Source organism: Microtus pennsylvanicus, chromosome 9 (assembly GCF_037038515.1).
Source record: "Microtus pennsylvanicus isolate mMicPen1 chromosome 9, mMicPen1.hap1, whole genome shotgun sequence".
Lineage (NCBI taxonomy): Eukaryota > Metazoa > Chordata > Mammalia > Rodentia > Cricetidae > Microtus > Microtus pennsylvanicus.
The window spans coordinates 61,284,757-61,307,179 of NC_134587.1; the positions used below are offsets into that span (position 1 = coordinate 61,284,757).

Genomic DNA, 22,423 nt, shown 5'->3' on the forward strand with positions numbered 1-22,423 from the left:
TGTTCAACAGCGCCTGTGAAATGCACGAGGAAACGTGCATGTGTGTTGTTTATATGTGGTGCTCATGTTTGTTACCATGAGTGTGTACATATGCATGGGAGGGTAGGTGCAGAAGCCACAGGCCAACATTAGATGGCTTTCCTCAATGGCCCTTTATCTATTGTTTCCTCATGGAACCTAAAGTTCAGTGGGACGACTAGATCAGAAGAAACCTAACCACGGAGGGGAAAGAGCGCTACAAACAAAACTTCAAACCTCGGAAGAAAGAGACGACACTAAAATGGAAACCTCTCACATCGTGGGCTGGTAGGCTCAATTTTGTAAATTGATACCAAAGTAATTTACAGAAGCAATACAACCCCAATCAAAATACTTACAGCATTCTTCATAGAAAAAAGATCCTAAATTCACATGGAACCAGAAAAGACCCCAGATAGCTAAAACAATCCTCAGCAAAATGATTAATACCTGAGGAATTGCCATTCTAGACTAAAATCCATTATAGAGGCCGAGACCTGAGCAGCTGGGTCCTGGAAACCTGACTGGGGCAATGGTGAAGAACGGACAGACACACACCCACGTGTGTGTACAGAAAACCTAGTGTGGGGTGTGCCAAGTGCTCTAATGGAGATGCACTAGCAGCCTGGCAACTCAGATGAGTCACTCAGGATTTCATCCACTCTCTACAACAGACCTATCAGAATAAACACAACGCGGTACGGGTACAAAAATAGACTGCACATGAACAGACTAAAACAGAAGACCCGAACATTAGTATACATTACTACAAGCACTTCATGTTCAACAAGAGGTCAAAAACGTACACAACAGCTTCAACAAATGGTGCTGGGAAAACGGGATGTCCCCACGCTGAAGAATTTAGATTCGTATCTCCCACCCTACATAAGAATGAGCTCCAAGTGGACCTAAGACCTCCATCAGAAACCTGAAATGCTAAAATCTGCTAGAAGAAAACATAAGCAGTATCCTGTAAAATATAGTCAGCAGAAAGGACTTTCTGAACAGGACCCCATTAGGCAAGGAATCAAGGCCAACGATTGACAAGAAGTGGGAACCTTGTAAAATCAAAAAGCTTCTGCACAGCGAAGGAAACAATCAATCAAGAGAAGAAACTGCAGGATGAGAAAGAATCTTTTGTTAGAGGAGTAACATCTAGGATGTCCTAAAACACAAAGAGTCAAGGGGACAAGTGATCCAATTAAAAAGGAGCTGCAGATCTAAACCAAATTCTCAACAGAAGAAATAAAAACGGTTAAGCAATACCTTAAAAAGCACTCATCACCCACAGCAATTAGGCAAATGCAAATTGAGATCTCATCTCACCACAGAGTGGAGAAGATGAACAAAGCAACTGACAGTAAATTCTGGATGGGGCATGAGGCAAAGGGAGCCCTCATTCACTGTTGGTGGCACACAAACTTGCCAGCCACTTGGGAAATTGGTAGGGAGAGCCCCTAAGAAACTAAAACTAAATTGACCATATGACCCAGACATACCATGTTCATTGCTGCAATCCTCACAAGAGCTAGGAAAAGGAAACACCCCAAATATCCTTCAACACACGAATGGATAATGAAAATGTGGTAACACACCTAATGAAATACTGTTCAGCTGCAGAGAAAAATGAAGTCTTAGAATCTGCAGCTAACTGGATGGCCTAGAAAAGGTTCCATGCAGTGAACTCAGAAAGACGAATGCCAGACTTTCTCTCTTCTGTGGTTCTAAATCACACCGAATTATCTTGCCCAGCCTAAATACAAGGGGAAGTACTTAGTTTTACTGCAACTTGGTGTGCCATGCTTTGTTGATACCCATGGGAGTCCTGTCCCTTTTGGAACATAACAGAGGAGTAGATTGAAGGGCGAAGTGGAGAAGCAGTGGGGGGAGGGGATGATAGGAGAGGGGAAGGGAAAACTGTAGTCAGAATGTAAAATAAATAAATAAAATAAACTTGTATCAAAATAATAAATAAAAACAAAATAAAACACATGAGAAGACATTTAAAATTTTAAATAAGCAAAAAGCCATAAATGTTTTATATACAATAAAATATTCCACAAAAGGAAAAAGCCAGAAGAGGTTGAGGATGACTAGGCCTTGCCAGTTAGGCTGGCTGCGTCTCAATATGGCAGAGCTCCGATAGGAATGCAACTCTAAAGAAGGCTGTCTAGTTAGGGTTTCTGTTGCTGCAATGAAACACCATGACCAAAAAGCAAGTTGGGGAAGAAAGGCTTTATTTGGCTTACACTCCACATCACTGTTGTCACTGAAGGAAGTTAGGACAGGAACTCAAGCAGGGCAGGAACCTGCAGGCAGGAGCTGATGTACAGGCCATGGAGGGGAGTTGTCTGCTGGCTTGCTCTCATGGCTTAGCCTGCTTTCTTATAGAACCCAGGACCACCAGGCCAGTTGTAGCACCACCACAATGGGCCGGGCCCTCCCCCATTAGCCACTAGAAAAGAAAATGCCCTACAGCTCAATCTTATGGAGGCACTGTCTCAACGGAGGTTCCCTCTTTCCGATGACTCTAGCTTGTGTGTCAAGATGACATAAAATCTAGTTGGGACAAATATATTCTTGAGTTCAAGAACAAAGCAGGACAAACCACATTATCTCTTTTGTCTCCAAAGAATTAATCAGGGGAGTCTAGAATGATGTTCAACTCCCTACCTGTCAGCACAAGGGCTCAGACCACACAGGACTGAAGCAGAGGTGTAAATGTCCCCGAGAAAGGACACTGACAAAATATGGAATAAACAAACAAATGAAACAAAACTCCAGAATTGAAACAAGGACGGCCCAGGTCAGAGCAATCCCTAATGACTCACATCTCACAATGTGAAGCTGTGCAGCTGCCGTGCTGGAACCCTGCCTGTTGCTGAAGCACTGGAGGTAATAATGCGGATACCCCGAACAGCGGAGGTGATATTCACAACCTAGGACACGCTACAGCTGCTCAGGCATCTCTTCTCAACTCTGGAGAAACCGCAAGATTCTTCCATCCTGCCCAGTTTTCTAGGCGCTAAAGGGGCTCCTCCACCACCTTTAGCTGTTCATCAATTGCTAGACTTAAGTAGACTTTAGTTCTTCCTGGTACTAGCTATTAGATTGCCAAGCTGCACTTCCCCCTTTTACTGGGAGTAAACAGAACCAACCAATTTAACAGAAATAACAGATAATCCTCATGACCCTTCAATACTTTGTGCTTGTTCCTGATTCTCAGACTCTATCTTTTTGGAAGTCTGACACTGATGACTGTGGGAAAAACCAACTGTCCTGAACGCACGCCTGTGTCCAATCTTCTCACAAAGTGCTATCTAAGCCAGGTGCTTAGAAATTATTTCTCTAGAGAGAAATTTTTAATATTTGTTTCCCAAGCCTAATATTTTGGTGCTTTTTAGTATGAAGAGTTCCTCATTAATTCAGACACATGGCTTAATGGTTTGTCTGCACACAGTATTTTAAGTTTATATAAGGCTTGCATCCCACATCAAGATCCATTTATTTTCTTCTTTGGGATTAAGTATTACATTGTCAAGGAAAACTCATGTCTTATACTCATGACAATTATTTTTTAAAAATAGTTTAAAAATTCTTTTAAGCTTATTTGTTTAAATATGGTTTTGGACTGGGTCCTATGTACCAGGGACTCTTGGCAAAGGAAGATGATAGTTCATAGGCTTGGAGACCTGCCAAACTTGACCCTTCAGACGAGTTTTCACCCAAATGAGGTGTCACTCACAGTTACGTGCTTCCTGCCTAAACCCAGACCATCCCTCGTTTACTTGCCAACACTCACCTATACAGCATGAGCTCAACATTTAAGTCCTTCATAAAACCTGCCTGGCCTCCCCAAGGTTGACCCCTCTTGCTTGTATTCCCCCCACACATGGTCTATATTACCGATACAGTGTGTTGTTTTTCCTGCTTACTATTAGTTCTCTGCTAGGAAAGCCCTGTCATAGTTGTTTCTGCAAGGGAGGGTCTTAAACAATGAGGCAGGGATAAAGAGCACACAGGAGAATTCTGTATATTTTGAAAGCCAAATACAGGATAGACTTGTTTATCCTCATAGACACGAGCCAATGACATCTGGAGCGCCAAGCAGTAAACTGTGTCCATTTAGACCTATGGACATCAGAGCTACTCCTCTGTGTGGTGTCTGTCACCAAAAAGGGTCTCTTTAACTCAGGCCTGCTAACACTCCCAATCAGAAAGATTAGTGTCAGTTTAAATTGGAACCCTGGTTCTCCTTGATTCTAGCTAAGAGTCCTTGAGCTGTCAATCTGCATCACACAGTCAATGGCTTCTACAACCCAAGATCCCTTGGCTGAACAGTTCAGTGGATACAGGCATGACAACCAAGAACCAAGTACGCCGCTTGTGTGGTAAGTTTTAAAACAGAAATCTTGTAAAAAATACTTTTATGACTCAAACCCCATGACTTCTGAGGTGGAAACCAACTGACAGCTCACTCTTGTCAGGAGTTAAGTCCCAGGAGCCATGGTCAAAGGAGGGCAAGAGAGCCATCTGGTGGAAGTTGACTGTAAGGCCCTTTGTATGGCAGTCTATGCAAAAGGTGGCCGTGTTTAACTTTGTTCATCACCGGGTTCCGAACACTTGGAGCTCATCTGGGGAGGAGCTTGGGTTGTGACGAACAAGAGAAGAGAGCCAAGAAGAAGATGCAGGACTGAAGAATTAATTTGTTATCAAGATGTTTCCTAAATACATCACAAACCAGTGACAGATAAACCAAGAGAAGGTGCTGGACTCAAAGAAGGAAGCTTACTTTTTATGTGTTTCAGGTGGGTGAACTGTAAAATGAGGGCCACAAGAGGATGGTTTCTACACTTACTATAAAACCATTCACACTTTGTTTATTCATGAACAGCCGTGCAGTCTCTGTCACTCTATTGGGCAGCACACTTTTGCTCAATGGTTTGTAAATCATGTAAGGTTTAAATATTTCCTGTTTTATTCCTTTGTCAACTTTTTTAGTGTCTTTTGTCAAGAAGATGTTTTAAATTTCTTCACATTCAAATATGTATGTTATAGTGGTTTCGGTTTAAGAAAAAAAGATTCCCTAATAGATAATTTTCTGATATGAAAATGTAAGAGATATGTTATACAGTTGGCTAAAATTTAAGAGGTTGAAAATGCCCAGGCCAGTTTTAAGAGTGTGAATTGGGGCAACTGTATAAAGGCTCTGTTAAGAATGTTTAAGATGATTTGTAGGTAGGTACCTTGGCCACTTGGCCTGATGGCTTGACTTCAGTTTCATCTTTGGAATCCACATGGTGGGGAGAGAGAAACAACTTCTCTAAGCTGTCTTTTGACTTCTTCTTCTTCTTTTTTTTTTTTAAAAAAGATTTATTTATTTATTATGTATACAGTGTTCTGCCTGCATGTCTTTCTGCAGGCCAGAAGAGCACATCAGATCTCATTACAGATGGCTGTGAGCCACCATGTGGCTGCTGGGAATTGAACTCAGAACCTTTGGAAGAGCAGTCAGTATAACCTCTGAGCCATCTCTCCAGCCTATCTTTTGACTTCTACAGATATGTCATGACAAAAAACACCTACACAGATGTATGTGTATGTATACACACATGTATACACATGTACACAAAAATACATACATAACACAAAAATAAAATAGACTCTATTAATATGTCTTAAAAACATGTGTCCTGGCTGGTTTTATGCCAGCTTGACACAAGCCAGAGCCATGTGAAAGGAAAGGACTTCAACATGGCCCACAGAATCAACTAAGCCGGGCTCACAGAGACTGGAGTGGCAACCACGGAGTTTGCACGGGTCTGTACCAGGCCCTCTGCACACATGCTGCGGTTGTTTAGCTTGGGGTTTTTGTCGGATTCCTAACAGTGGAGGTGGGGGTGTCTCTGACTCTTGACGGCTTGTGGAACCCTTTTCCTCCTACTGGGTGGTCTTGGTCAGCTCTGATATGAGGGTTTGTACCTAGACTTACTGGATTGTGTTATGTCATGTTTGGTTGAGATCCCAGGGAGGCCTGCTCTTTCCTGAAGGGAAACGGAGGAGTAGTGGATCTGGGGGGAAGGGGAGGTGGCAGGGAGACTGGGAAGAGGGGAGGCAGCAGTTGAGATATGCTGAAGGAGAAGGATGAATAGCTAGTAGATAAATAGAGAGAAATGCCTCCATAATATTTGGCTGTAGGACATTTTCATAATTAGTGATTGATGGAGAGGGCCCAGCCCATGGTGGGTGGACCATCCCTGGGCTGGTGGTCCTGGGTTCTATAAGAAAGCAGACTGAATAAGTCATTAGGAGCAAGCCAGTAAGCAGTACTCCTCCATGACCTCTGCATCAGCTCCTGCCTCCAGGTTCATGACCTGTTTGAGCTTCTGTCCTGACTTCCTGCAGCGATGAACTGTTACCTGGAAGTGTAAGCTAAATAAGCTCTTTCCTCCTCAAGTTGCTTCAGCCATGGTATTTCTCACCACAGCCCTATAAACCCTAACTAAGGCAGCAGAGAACTGTCAAGTCCCAAGAATATCCAACGTTAGGAGCTGAGCAGACATGTTTAATGCAATCGTGATAAACGTGAATATGAGAGTGTTTATGTACAAAGACGCCGGTGTAGCACTACACAAGCTTCTGTACGTGCAAAGGGAAAAGGGAGGCTAGTGAGAAGAAGTTGCTCTTAAAGTAGACTTTACTCCTCTTGGAAAATGATCGCTATATACCCTGGAAAGTAAAAAAAAAAAAAGCTCCATAATATATTAAGAGTACAGTTTGTATGAAACCTGTGTGTGTGTATACACAGTAATATGCACAGGAAGAGATCTTAATAGATGGTTACTACACCTGCCCAGAGCTCTGAGATGATGCTTTACATTCTATCCATCTTCTACAATGTTTAACTTTCCTTTGATTAGCACTGTTTAGCCAAGAAAGTTTTTTTTTTTTTTGGACAAAATACCAAATATTGGAGCCTATGGAAAAGGCACTCTGTTATTTAGTCACAACAACTGAGGCTCCCACTTCTGTAATTTGTAAATGCAGGCTTTCTATGTAGATGCTGATGTTCTGGGACTTGGTCTGGTTTCACCACCACTGGGTGGGGCTTTTGTCCCCAAGATCACACAGAAGCCACAGCCACAATGGTGGGCCAGGAGGCTTGCTCTCAATCACAAGAGCTTGTCAGCCTCACAGATAACCGTCAGTTCACCTTGTTTCAAGTGACACATCTTTGCTAATGAGAGGAGAGCTGAAAGCAGAGCAGGGGAGGGAAGGAGGTTGCTAATCGGAATATTTCATTGAACCGGGGAATGGAGATCAAAGAGAAGAAAGTGGTGGTTATGGCAGGTGTGTTGGCAATCAGCTGAACACACTCCAGACAGCATCCAGTGGTGCTTCCAATAACGCACGCACGTGCAAGACAGCTGGCTCCTTGGATGCCTGGGGGTTCACTGTAGAGCTGGGACTGAAATTTGAGAGCATAGTTACAATGCTGTTTCTAAGGAGACGGGGCAAGGCATCAAGGCTTGTTGCTATCTGCTGCAAAGCTGCATCCTTGCTTCAGCTACTTAAGCGTTTAGCAAATGTGGGGCAAACTGAGCCATCAGTATTCAGTGGTGAAAGGTGGAATTCTCCAAACACAAATGTGATACAAGGTTAGCACTTTCTGACTGGGAGGCGCAGTTAGACAACACGGACCACCTACACAGTTTAAACTAGCGCCAGAGAAGGCAAAATATCTGCAAAAGAGACAGGAAGAGAGATTTCAATTTTGAAACAAAATACATCTTACCAGGATCGTTCTGTCTTTAAGAAAGCTGTGATTTGGTCCTCAGTGAAAGTTTAAATGGGAAGCTGTATTCTGCCTTGTGAGGCGCCTCAAGACTGATGCTGGACTTAAACACGCTCACCTGCTCCTTGGATAACCCAGTGTGCTCACACACTCCAGTCCATGCCTACTCTGGCTGGTGAGCAGACATCAGGATGGAAGTCACAGGGCCATGCTGACTGCTATACCAAGTATGAGCAGCTCAAGGCTGACATGCGGTGGGGAGCAAATACACATGACTGACACTCCAGAATGGGAGGGAAAGGGACTCAGAGGGTCCTGGCCTGCTCTAAGCACCCATCTTCCTGGCTCACTTGCTCCAGGGCAGTGTGATCTTCACCCACACTTCCCATTTACAACAGAGGTAACTATATTTACCTCACAGGAGACAGGAAGCAGAGAGGAAAATGAATAGCAGAAATCCTTTCATGAACAATCAACTAAAAAGGTAGTTTGTAATCGCTATTCAGAGCTACACTAATAACACCATCGACTACATCTAATTGCCATTGTGATTTCAGTGGAGTGAACCCCAATGCCTGCATTTCAGAACTCAACACCTTTGTTTTCACCAGGCTACAATGGTTTCCTGCATCCTGCCTGCAGGAGGTGGCAATAGCTGTAGGCCACAGGCAGAGGTAACTATTTAAGGGCCCAGGAACATTAATCACACAGTAAACCTTTGTAGAAAGACCTATTTGCCAACTTGTGTTTCTAATTCCTGAAGGAATTTCACCTAAGCATAGCCCCAACCATGAGCTTAGAAGGCTGGACTGCATGATCACAGCAAAGTGGGACTCCTTGCCTTAGGCTGCCCTCAGGAATGTCACCGACGGAGCCAACCGGATACAGCGAGACTAAGCAACTATGTATAGCAGCAACTACATACATCAGTACATGCATGAACAACTACACACAGCAGTACATGAATGGACACTGTGTAACAACAGCAGGTGAGGACCAATTGTGTATAAAAACACACGAGTGAGGGATAACTGCACACCTGACACAGGAAGTGTGGGAGTTAGCGTGTGCAGGGAGTCAGTGAGGGCTAGCTCTAGACAATGACATGCGAGCGAGAATTGCATGTATATAATGACATGTGAGAGCCAACTCAGTGCAATGGGTCTGAGCGAGTGTTACTGGGCACAGAAGCACAGGAGAGCCACGGTGAGCAACAGCAATTGATCAACTACACAGAATTAAATAACTGTATCTGGAGGCCCGTGAGAGAGAACTGTGTACAGGGTGCACAGACGAGAGCCAACTGCACATACCAGCACCTGAGTGAACCCAACACACTTTCTCATGAACACATTAAGTTCACAGTTAAAATATTCGCTAAAACAATCCATCTCCATAAGCACACAGTTAAATTTCCTAAGCAAATTATTTATCTGATAATTAATATTTCAAAGATTTTCATCAGGGCTTGAAACAATGACTATATGATTCCTAAGTTATTCCAACTCTGGTTTTACAGTTTCTGACTTTTTAATTAGGAAACCAGAAAGATCAATGTGTTAGAAAAATACAACTTCTCGATAGTCAAATTAACTAAGATTTAGAGTACAGACTTACTTTATCCTTGATGGGAATCATCCCTGGGTGGGTGGGTATCTTTATTCAAAGGTTATAAGTCTCGGTTTTAAAAGTTTTAAAATTGAATGTTCAAACATGAAATTTCAATGTTACGAGAAAAACAACATTTGGAATCACCAGTATTTCCACATCAATAATGAACTATGTAAGTACTGGAATACTCTCTTCCAGTAAGATATTCAACAGTAAACACAATTATAACCGGCTAATCTTCCCCAGAGATACAGAAGACGTTAATTCCTTGATTTTATATTTTTTAGAAAATTTTAAAAGTTTAGAAAATCTTGGCAAAAGTTCTACTAGACCAGGCACTAGCATTGAGATGGATTTAATTCCAGATTGCTCATGCATTACCCAACATGCTCATGAACTTGCCAAGCTTTAACTTCCCCATCCCAAGAGCTTCTCTGCTATCACAAGTTTGTTATCATTTTTAATGGCTGCAAATATCTATTAGCCCACTATATAACTGGTTACACAATGGCATACTTAGCGATATCCATCAAATTATAAGTGTAAAGGCTAATTTACAAGACTGAGGAATGATGTAACACCAGAAAATAACGATAGGAACAACACTCCATCTCCCCTGCCCAGACGTTTTACCTTCTGTGTCGCCGCCACTGGAAGCATTTTCGGAGTTCGCACAGCTGGCAGGTTCTGGCGGGCTAGGAACATACCCTGGAGGAGGCAAGCTCACAGTGTACAGCCGACGTTCAGGCTGGATCTTAATGTCACCATCTGTAGAGAAAAGGGGTGCAGCGCGCACTAGTAAATATTACATAATACAAGCAGACAGTTATTCACCCTGATCACATTAGTGCTGTTTCTCCAATAAAATTCAGTGAAGACAAGATATCAAGTAACTCAATAATAAAGCCAAGACACTGTCATAAACACTGAATTTCAAAAGCTAAATATTTTCTCAGGAAAGTGACTCGATTATGTGACCAGTAGTGACAAGAGAACCAGCTACAATTAGGTAGTCAAAATGTAAACTTGTCGGTTTCTGTAACATGATATAAAATATAACTCAGGAACGTGAAGCAGAAATTATAAACAGGGCAAACGACATACTATCAGAACATGAATCTTTCAACATTTTTGTACTTAGTTTCCCCTGAATTTTGTCTCCACATTTTCTCTGTTACATGTACAAAGAATGCGGATACACATGTTTGGAACACATCCCCACAAATCTACAGACACATGCGTGCAGACACAACTGTGTATAGACACGGACATGGACACCCTCTCAGATCAACGTGTGCACACAGAATTTGCACTTCTAGGTCACAAGTACATCCGGATACACAGACATGCAGAATTCGGGACAATGATTAAAAGATCAATTAATACATATAATATTATTTTGACATCACACAACACACAATTCACATGGATTACATTTATTACACAAGCATTTAATTGAGTTTAGTATCATAAAATAACACAAAACAATACATAGGAGTTTAGCCAGCACACTCTTTTAATAGCACAAAATATTCTATGCTATGGACACATTATAACTGATCTTTTAACTACTGTCCTGAATTCTGCATGTGGGAGGGTTTTGAATGGTCACTGTTATGAACAGTGGCTACGGCCATCTGCACCAGGCACTTTTTTCACTTCTGTAACTAAGAACCTGACAAGCATCACTTTGGCTTGCAGTTGAGAGGGTTAGTCTCTAATGGCTGGAAAGGTGGAGGAGGAGCCCATGTCTGTGGAAGCAGGACAGTAGGGCTACCTGTGCACATCTCCACAGAGCAAGAAGTAGAAGTGGGACAGAGAGAGAAACAGGGCTTCAGAGATCTGCCTCCAGCTGGTCTGGCCTCTCAAAGCTTCCACAGGGTTCCCAACAGTGCCATCAGGGATGATCCAGCAAACCAGTGAACCTGTATTAGACATCCACCCTGTTCTGCTTCCCTGTGCATGCTTGGCCATTTTGTTTCTCCTGATAAATTCTTGGAAACGAATTGTTGATTTGAAAAGACTAACCGTTCACTGTGTTTTCATATTTACAAACCAGACAAGGGATCTTCTCTCCCACTCTTCAATATTTTCTATCGATCCTCTTAAGTTTTGTATTTTTACTGATAATATGTTAAAGCGACTCTCATATACACGGCAAACACAAAAGGATATCGCCGCTAGTCTTTTACAGAATAACTAAGATTTTGTTTTAAACCAACAATTAGCACTTTATTTTAAACTAACAACGATCAAGACAGAACAAAATAGAACAGTGAAGACGTGTGTTTAAGACATTTAAACATAAAAACCATGAAACCTTTTCAAATTCCTCTGCCATCAATATATTTCACTCTCTGGAGGCTAAGTATTCAGAACGTTGCCAGAATTCTGGTTCTTCTGGTAATTTGATTCACACAGCTGATTAGTTACTACACCCTTCCCTGCTAGAATCAAGGGCAGATGGAGATATGCTGCTATGTATACTAATCCTATCGTGCAACATCAACATTTGATCATTTTTCACAGAGTATTTTTGGAAGCTTTAAACCACTAAATCGTTCTTAATAAGAAAGTGAAATAGAACTTAGAAATGTCATTGTTCACTTAAATTACTGGAATGGATCTAGGAAGTATCATGGAAGCGGAGCATGAGATGAGTCACACACTGGAAAATAATGACGTCTCTCAGAACAGATTTGGAAGAGGAACGTGCCAGGAGACAGTCTTCCTCTGGTTGGAAACCGCATGCCAACTCTACAGAGGGCTTAAGCTGCAAATGAAACCCCTACCATAGTCAGGGCCATCCAGGAGGGCTGGGAAACTATGACCCGGGGCTTTGGTTTGCTCAGCTGTAAATAAAGGTGACCAGATCTCCTATAATAGTGTCTAGTTCCAATTTCCTATACAGTGACTCTTTCTAAAGGTAGGTGTTAGACTTTTTGCTGGGGCATAAGTCTATGCCACACTATGGCATGGCTACCGGCCGTTTCTTTCTACAGCCCATCATCTTCACGAGGGGCAGCATCTGCTGCTTCCATCCGCCCAGCTCCCTGGACTGCTGATCTTCCCAGGAGAGGAGGGAAGACCATCAGCTCCCGTACCTCCAGTTATACACACGGGAGGCTGAGAGGCTGGGAATCAAAATTCCCAAGCAGAAAGAATATGCACTGAACAGCTCTATTTGCTTGTGAGATACTGCCAGGAAGTAGCCTCGCTTGGGGCCACACCAACTGCTCCTGCCCTCCCACCCATTTCCCTTCTCTTCCCAGCTGTGGGTTAGTAGAACCTCTCTTTTGCCCATGCCCGCAGAACATGGCTCCTTCGAATCTCCTCTTGTCTGGCACCCAGAAAACCACAGCACTGGTGAGCAGAGAGCCCTCACCCTCAGAGTGACTCCTCAGCAGCTAATGTCTAATCAGATGCTCCCCAAAGTCACCTGGACATAGAGCATGTGCTGGCTGTCCTGAAAACCCTGTTGTTCTTGCTCTGTGGTGGCCCTGACTTCTGCTTCAAAATAAGAATAAACCAAGGAGTTCTACAGGGTTTACCAACCACAATAACTGTGACGAAACGCCTCTGTTCATACTGCTGTACCCTCCAATCTGCCCTGGCCGTGGCCACCCCGTCCAATGTTAGCGCTCTAGGGGCCTTCCCCTTTCTCCATGAGACCTGCTGTTGCAGCGGCAGTGGCTTATACACCATGTGAAACATTTGGAGATTATTACACTTCTTTATTATAGTCAACACTTAATCACATCACTGAAAGTTTTAAAACAATTTCTATATTCACTGCTCTTCCCGATCGTCTCTGCCTCCTGTTTTTGCTGAAACATACAGGATGCTCTTTTGATAGGCATGTGATTGGAAAGGTGCCTAAGTGATGCAGGTCTGAAAATATCTTCACGCGTTCCCTTCTACACGATGTCATTCTACATTGACACCACAGGTCCACAGTTCAGGCTCCCACTTTGCTCTGACCTCTTGCTGTCTTTCTTGGGAAGTGCCGATTGTTGGCCCTATGCTGTGGAATTCTGCCAGACTGCTGGAGAATACGCAAACAGACACACAACTCCCAACTTATCCTCACATTGTCTCTTGTCTTTACACTTGATGACACAGTTGGCTCTCACTGGGCCACCTAGGGGCTGGCTGGCATGCCTTTAGGGGAGCGCAACCTCCCTGGGAACAGTGAGCCACAAATCATTTAATTAACCCTCCATCCCCTAACCCCACCCCAGGGCCGGAGAGAAGGCTTAGCAGGCAAAAGTGCTTTTGCCAAACCTGACACCTGAGTTCAATCCCAGAACACACACGGTGGGCAGAACTGATGACCTCTACAAGTACACAATGGCACACTTACCCCCACATACACACCCTCCGCCCACACAAACTACATGAATAAATGTAAAAAGGGTTTGAACTAGCCCCCAATGTGAAAATTTAGACTTCTGATCTCTCTTTATTCTGAACAATGTCATAGTTAATAACTTAGAGCATGCCAATCTTTTTATTTTTAAAAAAGGCTTATTTGTTAATTATGTATACAGCATCTGCCTGCATGTATTCCTGAAGGTCAGAAGAGGGCGCCAGATCTTATTACAGATGGTTGTGAGCCACCATGTGGTTCCTGGGAACTGAACTCAGGACCTCTGGGAGAGCAGCCAGTGCTCTTAACCCCTGAGCCATCTCTCAGCCCTGAGCATGCTAATCTTAGCATACAGGAGTCAGTTCACAGGGAGACTGGCTAGATGCAGACCTTCTGCACCCAGGTGGGTGTCAGGGGTGACTGTATCTTCTGTCTCTTCCGTCTGTCTTCAGTCATGACAGCCAGACCTGAGTGCCTGACAAAGGACATGGGTTCATGATTCCATGACAACAGGAGAGATGGAAGAGGGATCACAATTCACTTTTAATTTGGGTTTCTCTCATTAGTAGACACAGAACACTCTCTTTATTTAAGGTTGAAAGAGTTGCGTATTTGTTTTGTGAAATGCCAATAACCCTGTTTTGCCCATTTTTATCTGAGGTATTTACCTTTTTTCCCCAACACATGACTTTTTTGTATACTAAATAAACAAATCCTTTGCCTATGCTATCAGTTGCCATAATTTTCTTGGTTCACTATTTATTTTCTGACTTCACATGTGGCAATTCTGCACGCATACTTTTGAATCTTATAAAGTAAAACCAACAATTTTTATAACCCTGGGCCATATGTATAACTTTATAGGGAAAGAGTTCTCCTATGTTTTCTTGAGTACTTTCATATTTTCATGTTCAATTTTAAATTCTCTCTATGTCTGGAATTTAGTTAGTTTATTTTTCCTCAGCTATATAGGTGGTCTTAAAAAAATTAAAAAAAAATCATGACGCCCTAACTCATCAGGCCCACAGTGCTCTGTGGATCAGAGGTCCAGGAGAACATGCTGCTTGATAAAAATGCCCGTATCTAACTGCCCATTGCTTCAACTGCCATCCTAGGTTAGGGAGTGATGGACACACTGCTAACATAACAGGAAACAGAATTTTGAATTTTAACTAAGTAAAATTTCAACTTAAACATCTGAATGTAGACAAAGGCTGGAGTCAGTAATTTACCACCCTGAACAAAGGGAAGCCTAGAGTGGTGTGCCGCCTTACTGTGAGGGTCTGTCTCACTGTTCTGTGACCTAGGTGGTCACCCCATATGTCTACCCTGCTCCTCCTTCCTCAGGCTGAGCACTGTGCTCTTCAAAACCATGTCCATGTAGCGGCTCCGCAGTTGAGAATGGTCCTCACTTGTCCCTTCACTGTAGAGTCTGCTCCTGGACCTCAGTGTGTACCATGTCCATGTAGCAGCTCCGCAGTTGAGAATGGTCCTCACTTGTCCCTTCACTGTAGAGTCTGCTCCTGGACCTCAGTGTGCACTGCATTTCAGATGCAACTCTGTGGCTGCCTCCTGCATTATGCTGAAATATTCTTAGACAACCATAGTCTTATTGCATTTTTTTTCATATTTCTGATTACTTCTTCACAGGTTTGATCATGTCCCCAGTAAAGCGTGAGCCTGAACTTGCCAGAATGTGTCTGTTTTGCTATTTCCACAATTCACAATCGTCATAAATATATTTATGAGAAATTGCTGCCTCATTGATAATTCTTAGTGTTGCTTCTGTAACACAGTGACAAATTTCAGATTCGCTCATGCCTGGAGCTCAACAGCTCTGCCAAAACTGCTCAGAAGTATAAATTCAGATCTATGGCACCATTTCAGGCAGGCAAAAGCATTTGTTGGGCCCAACATGATTTTAAGCACTAACATCACTGCTAGGTTAGGATAGGACTCATAACTAGACATGTTGTCTGAGTTCCAGATTTCCCTGTTGTGGAGTAAAGGTCTTCCTGGAAAGGCTTTTGGGGAACTGGACCACGTGCACACGAGTGGTTCAGCAGCAGAGAGAGCGCCTTAGACAAGGGCTAGGACCAAGGACAGCACCCTGACCTCGGACAGATCCCTTAGGCTGGAGTCAGCACCAAGGACAGCACCCCACGCTGATGGTGGCACCAAGGACGACATTAACCCACTACAAACATCACAGAGAACAGTGCCTTCAGAATGACATTAGTAATGGCAGCAGAGTACAGGAGACTCAGGGGAGTGGTCTCTTTCCGTTGCTACTCAAACTCACACTTGGTGTCCCTTTGTCTTCTAGGTGCCTGCATTTCCCTGGACAAATTTATGTGTTACTGAATACACTAATGAAGTAATACCTCCTTTTCTCGTGGGGGATGGGGTATCAGGGAAGGCCATAAGGATCAGGACAGTCAAGGCTTCCACAACACAGACCTGAACTTCTGAAGATGCGGAAATGAGTGTACACACGGACCTACAGAGCAAGGTGTCCTGACCCAAGGCAGCAACAGAAGATGGACACACTACCCGGTGGGCAACTCTGTGAGGTGTTAGTGCTGACTCGATATGACTCAATGCGATTGCAGGGAAGATTTCTCCACTTCCTATCCATGCTAATGGCAGGAGGGCTAACAGGGGTTACTCACGGCAGTTTTAAAACCAGTTTGGGGTTTTTCCTTATTCATATATTTTTAAAATCTTAAAACAATTTCAGTCAGCATGCACACTTGCATACATACTGTGCTCTGCTCTTAATTCTCTCCCGCTGTCATCCCCATACCTTCTCCCTTTGCTAGTGCCCTTCCTCCCCCAAAATCCTTACTCTTGCTTTCATATCACATATTATACACATGTGTGTAATTAAATACACCTTTGCATATGATAAAACATGCAACGTCATGCCTCTTTCCCCCAACACCGCCCTCTTTGTATTTCCCTACTGGCCAAGGACCAGGCTAGGTACCTTAAAAAACAGTAATAACAATGAAAATTCAAAATGTTACAGCAAACAGGGCCATTAATCAAGGAAAAGAGTAAACATTTCCCACAGTTCCATCAATATAAAACAGCCACTATTAAAACTCAATAGAATATTTAAAATTTGAATTTGCTCACATGGTTGGAATGTATTTCTCTCCTATCAAGCAATATCCACTCACACATACTTAATAGGCTGACTGTAACGTATGAAGAACATTTCATCCTAAGAATATACCACAGAGAGCCAATTTCAAATGTAGAGTACTTAGATTTATAACTTGAAGCTCAAATGAGAATAGCTTGATACAGTTTTTTCCCCTCCCACATCTTAGAGAATGAAGAAAAGTTGGCTCAGGTTTCCAATTACAAGACCCATGACAGTCAAAAGCCCGCCTGCAAGAAGCAAAGCCCTTCCAGGCAACACTTTCTCATCATCTGCCTGTCCCTGGCTACAGAATCTGTTCCTCCTTTGTACTTTGTCAGTCAGATGCTGATCATTACTTATGCCACACTAAAGGGGGGAGTGACTTCAATGGGCAGTGGTGGAGCAGGTGTCAGATTATGTCTGGCTCAGTCTTTGCCATTATGGCTTCCCGTTCTCTCCTCCTACATCTTGATAAATTGTCCTCAACATTAAAATAAATGTGTTCCTACCAAGATTCACACCCTTGGCCACTCCAACAAGTATATCACGTAAGTGGGAAACCAGCTTCCTGTTCAGAGTTCCCAATGACAAGAGGCCAGAATGAGGTACGTGGAGAGTGGTCCCTGTGGTCTGATAGAACACAAAACATGACTGACAGTTTGGGCATGAGTATTGCATTCGAAAGACTATGATGAACAACACAGACTACAGTACCAGCTACCCCTGATGGTTATAGGAGAAAGGAAAATGTTCCATGATACAACTGACCTTAAAAAAATTACATCTCCCCACCCCCAAACTCACCTTGCACAAAAACTATCCATCATCTTGCACAAAAACTACTCCAAATAGATCACAGACCTAACGTGAAGCCTGAAACGCTGAAGCTGGTAGAAGAAGACACAGTGCACTCCAGGATACGTGCACAGGAAAGGCTTTCTGAACAGAGCCCCATTTGTCGAGGAACTAAGCCAACAACTGACAGCGGGACTTTATGAAACTAAAACACTTCTGTACAGCTAAAGAAATAATTGAATGAAGATGCTCACAAAATAGTAATCTTCCCCAGCTATATATCTGACAGAGGATGAATATCCAGAATGCACAAAGAACTCAAAAACAAAGAGTCAAAGAGACAAATAGCCCCATAAAAACTGGGCTTTGGATCTAAACAGAGAGTTCTCAATCGAAGAAATAAAAATGGCTTAGAAATACCTCAAAAAATGTTCATCATCCATAACAATTAGGAAAATGCAAATCAAAACAATTTTGAGATTCATCTAACTCCAGTCAGAACGGCAAAGATGAACAAAACAACAGACAACGGATGCTGGCAAGGGAACAGGGAAAAGTGTCCCTTCATTCAGTGGTGGTGGGACTGGGAACTGGTGTAGGCACTCTGCAAATCAGGATGGAGAACTCTCAAAAAAGCTAAAAATAAATCTACTGCATTACCCAGACATGCCACGCCTTGGCATCTGCCCCAAGGACTTGACATCCAGATACTTCAACAGATGAATGAAGAACGAAAATGTGACACACACACACACATGCACGCACACACAATGAGATTTTCTTTAGCTGTAAAGAAAAGTGAAACCATGAAGTGTGTAGTTTAACGGCTAGAACTAGAAAAGGTCGTATTGAGTGAAGTAACCCAGACCCAGACAGACGAAAGCCCCAGGACCTCTCCTGTCCGTGGTTCCTGCTCCGAGTCTTCAGATGAGGGCATAGAACCTGGAGGACCTTCAGAACCCAGGAGAGGAAAGGGGCAATAGAGAGGGGGATAGCAAGGTACAAGACTTTAAGGGGAAATAAGGGGAACTTGGGGGGCTTTAATCTGATAGAGAGGAGGGAGGATGGTAAAATAACTGTAAGGATGTCTGAGAAAGTATAGGGAATCATATTATCTTTTTACCTAAAATTATATATAATACATATAAGTCTATACGTCTATACAAAGACAGAGAGAGAAAGAGAGGGAGGGGTGGGGGAAGGGGAGGGAAAGAGAGAGAGAGAGAAAGAGAAAGAAAAAGTGCATTTAAATGAAATTTTCCCATCTGGGCTGATAATGTTCCCCCAAGATCCAAGGACTATCTGCCAAAACCCTACAACACCAGGTATGAAAAGTCCTCTTCTGAATTATTGGTTGGGGCTGCCTAAGAGACTTCCAAAACATCATAGGCCACTGCTATTGCCCTTGACTGCCTCCTTGAAGAGGTGGGTTAAGTCTCAATTGCTGAAGATACCATGCACTTTGTTTGGACCCAGAACCCAAAGGACCTGTGCTGGAACCGACCTGAAAGCCTCCTCCCTGAAGACAAGCTTTCATGGTACCAGAGGATTGGTGGGAAGAAAGCAATAGTCTGCTGAGCTATGGCACCTATGAACCATGCCAACCACCATGGCACTATAACCCTAAGGGTGCAGCAATGGCACAACACTTAGGTGGTACTCAACAGCTCTCTAACTGGCCTTATGACCCACTCAGTAAAAGGGACACCTATTCAACTATCTGGTACAAGAGACGTCATGGATCAGGGAGAAGAACCTACAACTACCATCTCACTAAACCAGCACAATCCCTAAGTACATTCTAAATATGTTTCCCCTGCTGTGGCTGTACACCATGTGGTTCGGCACATGCCGTCCGAGGAACTGTCCCCTAGTTGACACTGCTGCACTGCGTGAGAACTGGAGTTGTTGCGGCTCTCACTGTGGGCTTCCTGCTGCCCACTTCTCCAGGATAAACTTTTGCCAAAGAGCAATGCACAAGGAACATCAGCTGAGTCAATGGAAGCCACATCGGTACCAAAGGGGCTGTCGGGAGTCAGCGTAATGACTGTGGATACTAACAGTTCTCACTGTAGCCGAGCCCAAACCTACTCATATCACAATGTGCAAATGAGCCCAACAGAGACTACTCGGTGGCCTCTGTGTGGCTGGGAAGCTCTAAGTCCATTGGCCCTCCATCGAGTCAGCTGACTCACGCTGAACGAGTAGAGAATGAGGCTGTCCTGCTGAACTGCTGTCAAGACTTGAAGTGTGTTCTCCACAGAGGCCCCAGGCTAAGGGGACACACGCCCAGAGTTAAGTGCAGGGAAATACTGACACCTGCAATCCGTCCTTACCTGCCAGCCTGTGAACATGTGTGTGCTGTACGGCCTCCGGGGTCACATTCTCAGGTGGTGTCTCCAAAGCAGCAGGCTGAGGTGTCCCCTTATCTCGGCCACTTGAAACGTCAGGAAAAAGCCTCTTCAGCACTTTTTCAGTAAACACTACAAAGGCAGCAGATCAACAACAGAAATGATTTACTACATTTACTTAAATAGCATATGGCTTCCACTCAGAACAAAGGCATCCTTACTACCCAGAAGCCAGGCGACTGGCTCCAGCGCTGGCCACGCGCTCAGAGAATGCTTAGGCCTGTACTCTCAGGCCACTATGCCGACACTGCGTGGCATGCGATCTCCCACAGCTCACGGTTCAAATGGACTCCCATGCTCTGCCCCTCAGTGACCCCACACAGGCCCCGCCCTCAGAGGATGATCCACTTTGTGTCTGTCTCAAGGCCTTCTCAATCTCAAGGCCCCGCCTCTCAGAGAGGGGAGGATCCTCGGCCTGCCGGGGGGGCCAAGAGCACTCAGGGCTTTACCTGTCACTGCACCTGTAGCAGGCACCTGGGCTACATACATGACCCCGCTTTTCCCTGATGGGGGTCGGTGCTACAGTGCATTTCTCCCTCTGAGCAGTCAATGAGCCACCCCACAGTGGAACTGGCACCAGGTTCCAGAAACCAGCTAGACTGGACAGTTGTCCTATAGTCCGAGGTGTGACAGATCAGCTGTGCGACCAGCAGGTCTGGAAGGGCAGACACTCTGTCTAGGTGGAAACTCCGCCTCAGCTCTCACTCCTCCCATTCCAGACCCTGCCCCTCAGAGTCAGCCAAGTGTTAGTTCCTCCCCCAGAGATGCTCAAGACCACGCCTACAGGGTATTTAAAGGGCCTCCTAAGGAAAGGCTATGTGGTTTCCCCTCTTTCAGAAGATCACTCAGGAATGCTTCGCTCAGAATAAAACCAGGACTTTAATTGGGTTTGATTTGGCCTGCTCTGATTTATTGCATCGGTGGAGTTGCCCGCTGCTGGGGGATAGTTTTACTGAGCACACTCTCCACTGTCTCTCCCTTTGAACTGCTGACTACCCATGGAGGAACAGGTTTGTATAGCTCCTGCAGGTTTAGCGCAGATGTGGGAATTCCTCACTTTAGTCTGCACTCCTACAGCGCCTAAGTATCTCAGAGCCTTCAGACAGGAATCAGAACATCTGAAGACGGTGATTCGCAGTGTGAAATATGAGAAAAGACACTAGGGGAGGCTCGTGGATGAGAGCTCCTTGGTCATACACAGAATCGCTCCAGCTGTAAAGGGATCATACGCTCAGATAATTTGTGCTGGGTAACCCCTTTAGTGCGTTTCAATGGTAGCAACTACGACACTGGCTGGCTTTCTCGTTTGTTTAAGCTACTCGCTATTCTTGCTTCTGGAAGTTTCCGTTTCAGGTCTAACATTGAGCTCTTTGATCAATTTGGAATTGATTTGTGTGCAGGGTGAGAGGGAAGGACCACATCTATTCTTCTTCATTCAAATAGCCAGGCTTGCCTATACCGTTCAAGTCTTTCCCCCAGTGTGTATTTCTGGCACTTTTATCAATAATCAGGTGGCTGCACTTAGGTCTGGGTCCTAGTTCTATTCCCTTGATAAACGTGTCTGTTTTTGTCCAAGGCACCATGCGGTTTTGCTACTAAGACTCTGTGGTATTAAAATCAGGAATGGCGATATCTCCAGTAGCATTCTTAATATTTAAGACTGTTTGGCTCTCTGGGGTCTCTTGTGTGTGTGTCTCCATGTGAATTCAAGATTTTTTTTTCAATTTCTGTTTGGAATTGTGTTTAATTTTTGAGAGATTGCATTGAATTTGTAGACTGCTCTTGATAGGAAGCCGTTTTTCACGATATTGATCCTAACAATGCATGTTCATCGAGGTCTCTCCTTCCACGGGTGTCTTCAAATATGTCTCCAGTGTTTAGAAGTCTTCATTATATAAGTCTTCCCACTTTCTTGGTTTGTTTTATGCCATGTGTTCTCTCGCTCCCTTCCCTTCCTCTCTCCCTGCCTTCGTGTGTGTTTGTGTGTGTGTATCGCATGTGCAAGCCTGTGTGTATGTATCGCATGTGCAAGCCTGTGTGTGTGTGTGTGTATCGCATGTGCAAGCCTGTGTGTATGTATCGCATGTGCAAGCCTGTGTGTATCGCATGTGCAAGCCTGTGTGTGTGTATCGCATGTGCAAGCCTGTGTGTGTGTATCACATGTGCAAGCCTGTGTGTGTGTATCACATGTGCAAGCCTGTGTGTGTGTATCGCATGTGCAAGCCTGTGTGTGTGTATCACATGTGCAAGCCTGTGTGTGTGTGTGTGTATCA

The 22,423-nt window shown here is 44.0% G+C and overlaps 1 protein-coding gene across 2 annotated transcripts in view; it reads right to left on the reverse strand.

Annotated features, from left to right (window-relative positions):
• The window catches only part of Erich1 (glutamate rich 1), a 56,783-nt gene that overhangs the window by 21,376 nt on the left and 12,984 nt on the right, over positions 1-22,423 (reverse strand). For both annotated transcript variants that reach the window (XM_075986261.1, XM_075986262.1), the window contains exons 2-3: positions 20,076-20,222; positions 10,058-10,192 (exon numbers count right to left, since the gene is read on the reverse strand). In XM_075986261.1, the coding sequence (XP_075842376.1) occupies positions 10,058-10,192; positions 20,076-20,222 (282 nt within the window). The remainder of the gene's footprint in view (positions 1-10,057; positions 10,193-20,075; positions 20,223-22,423) is intronic.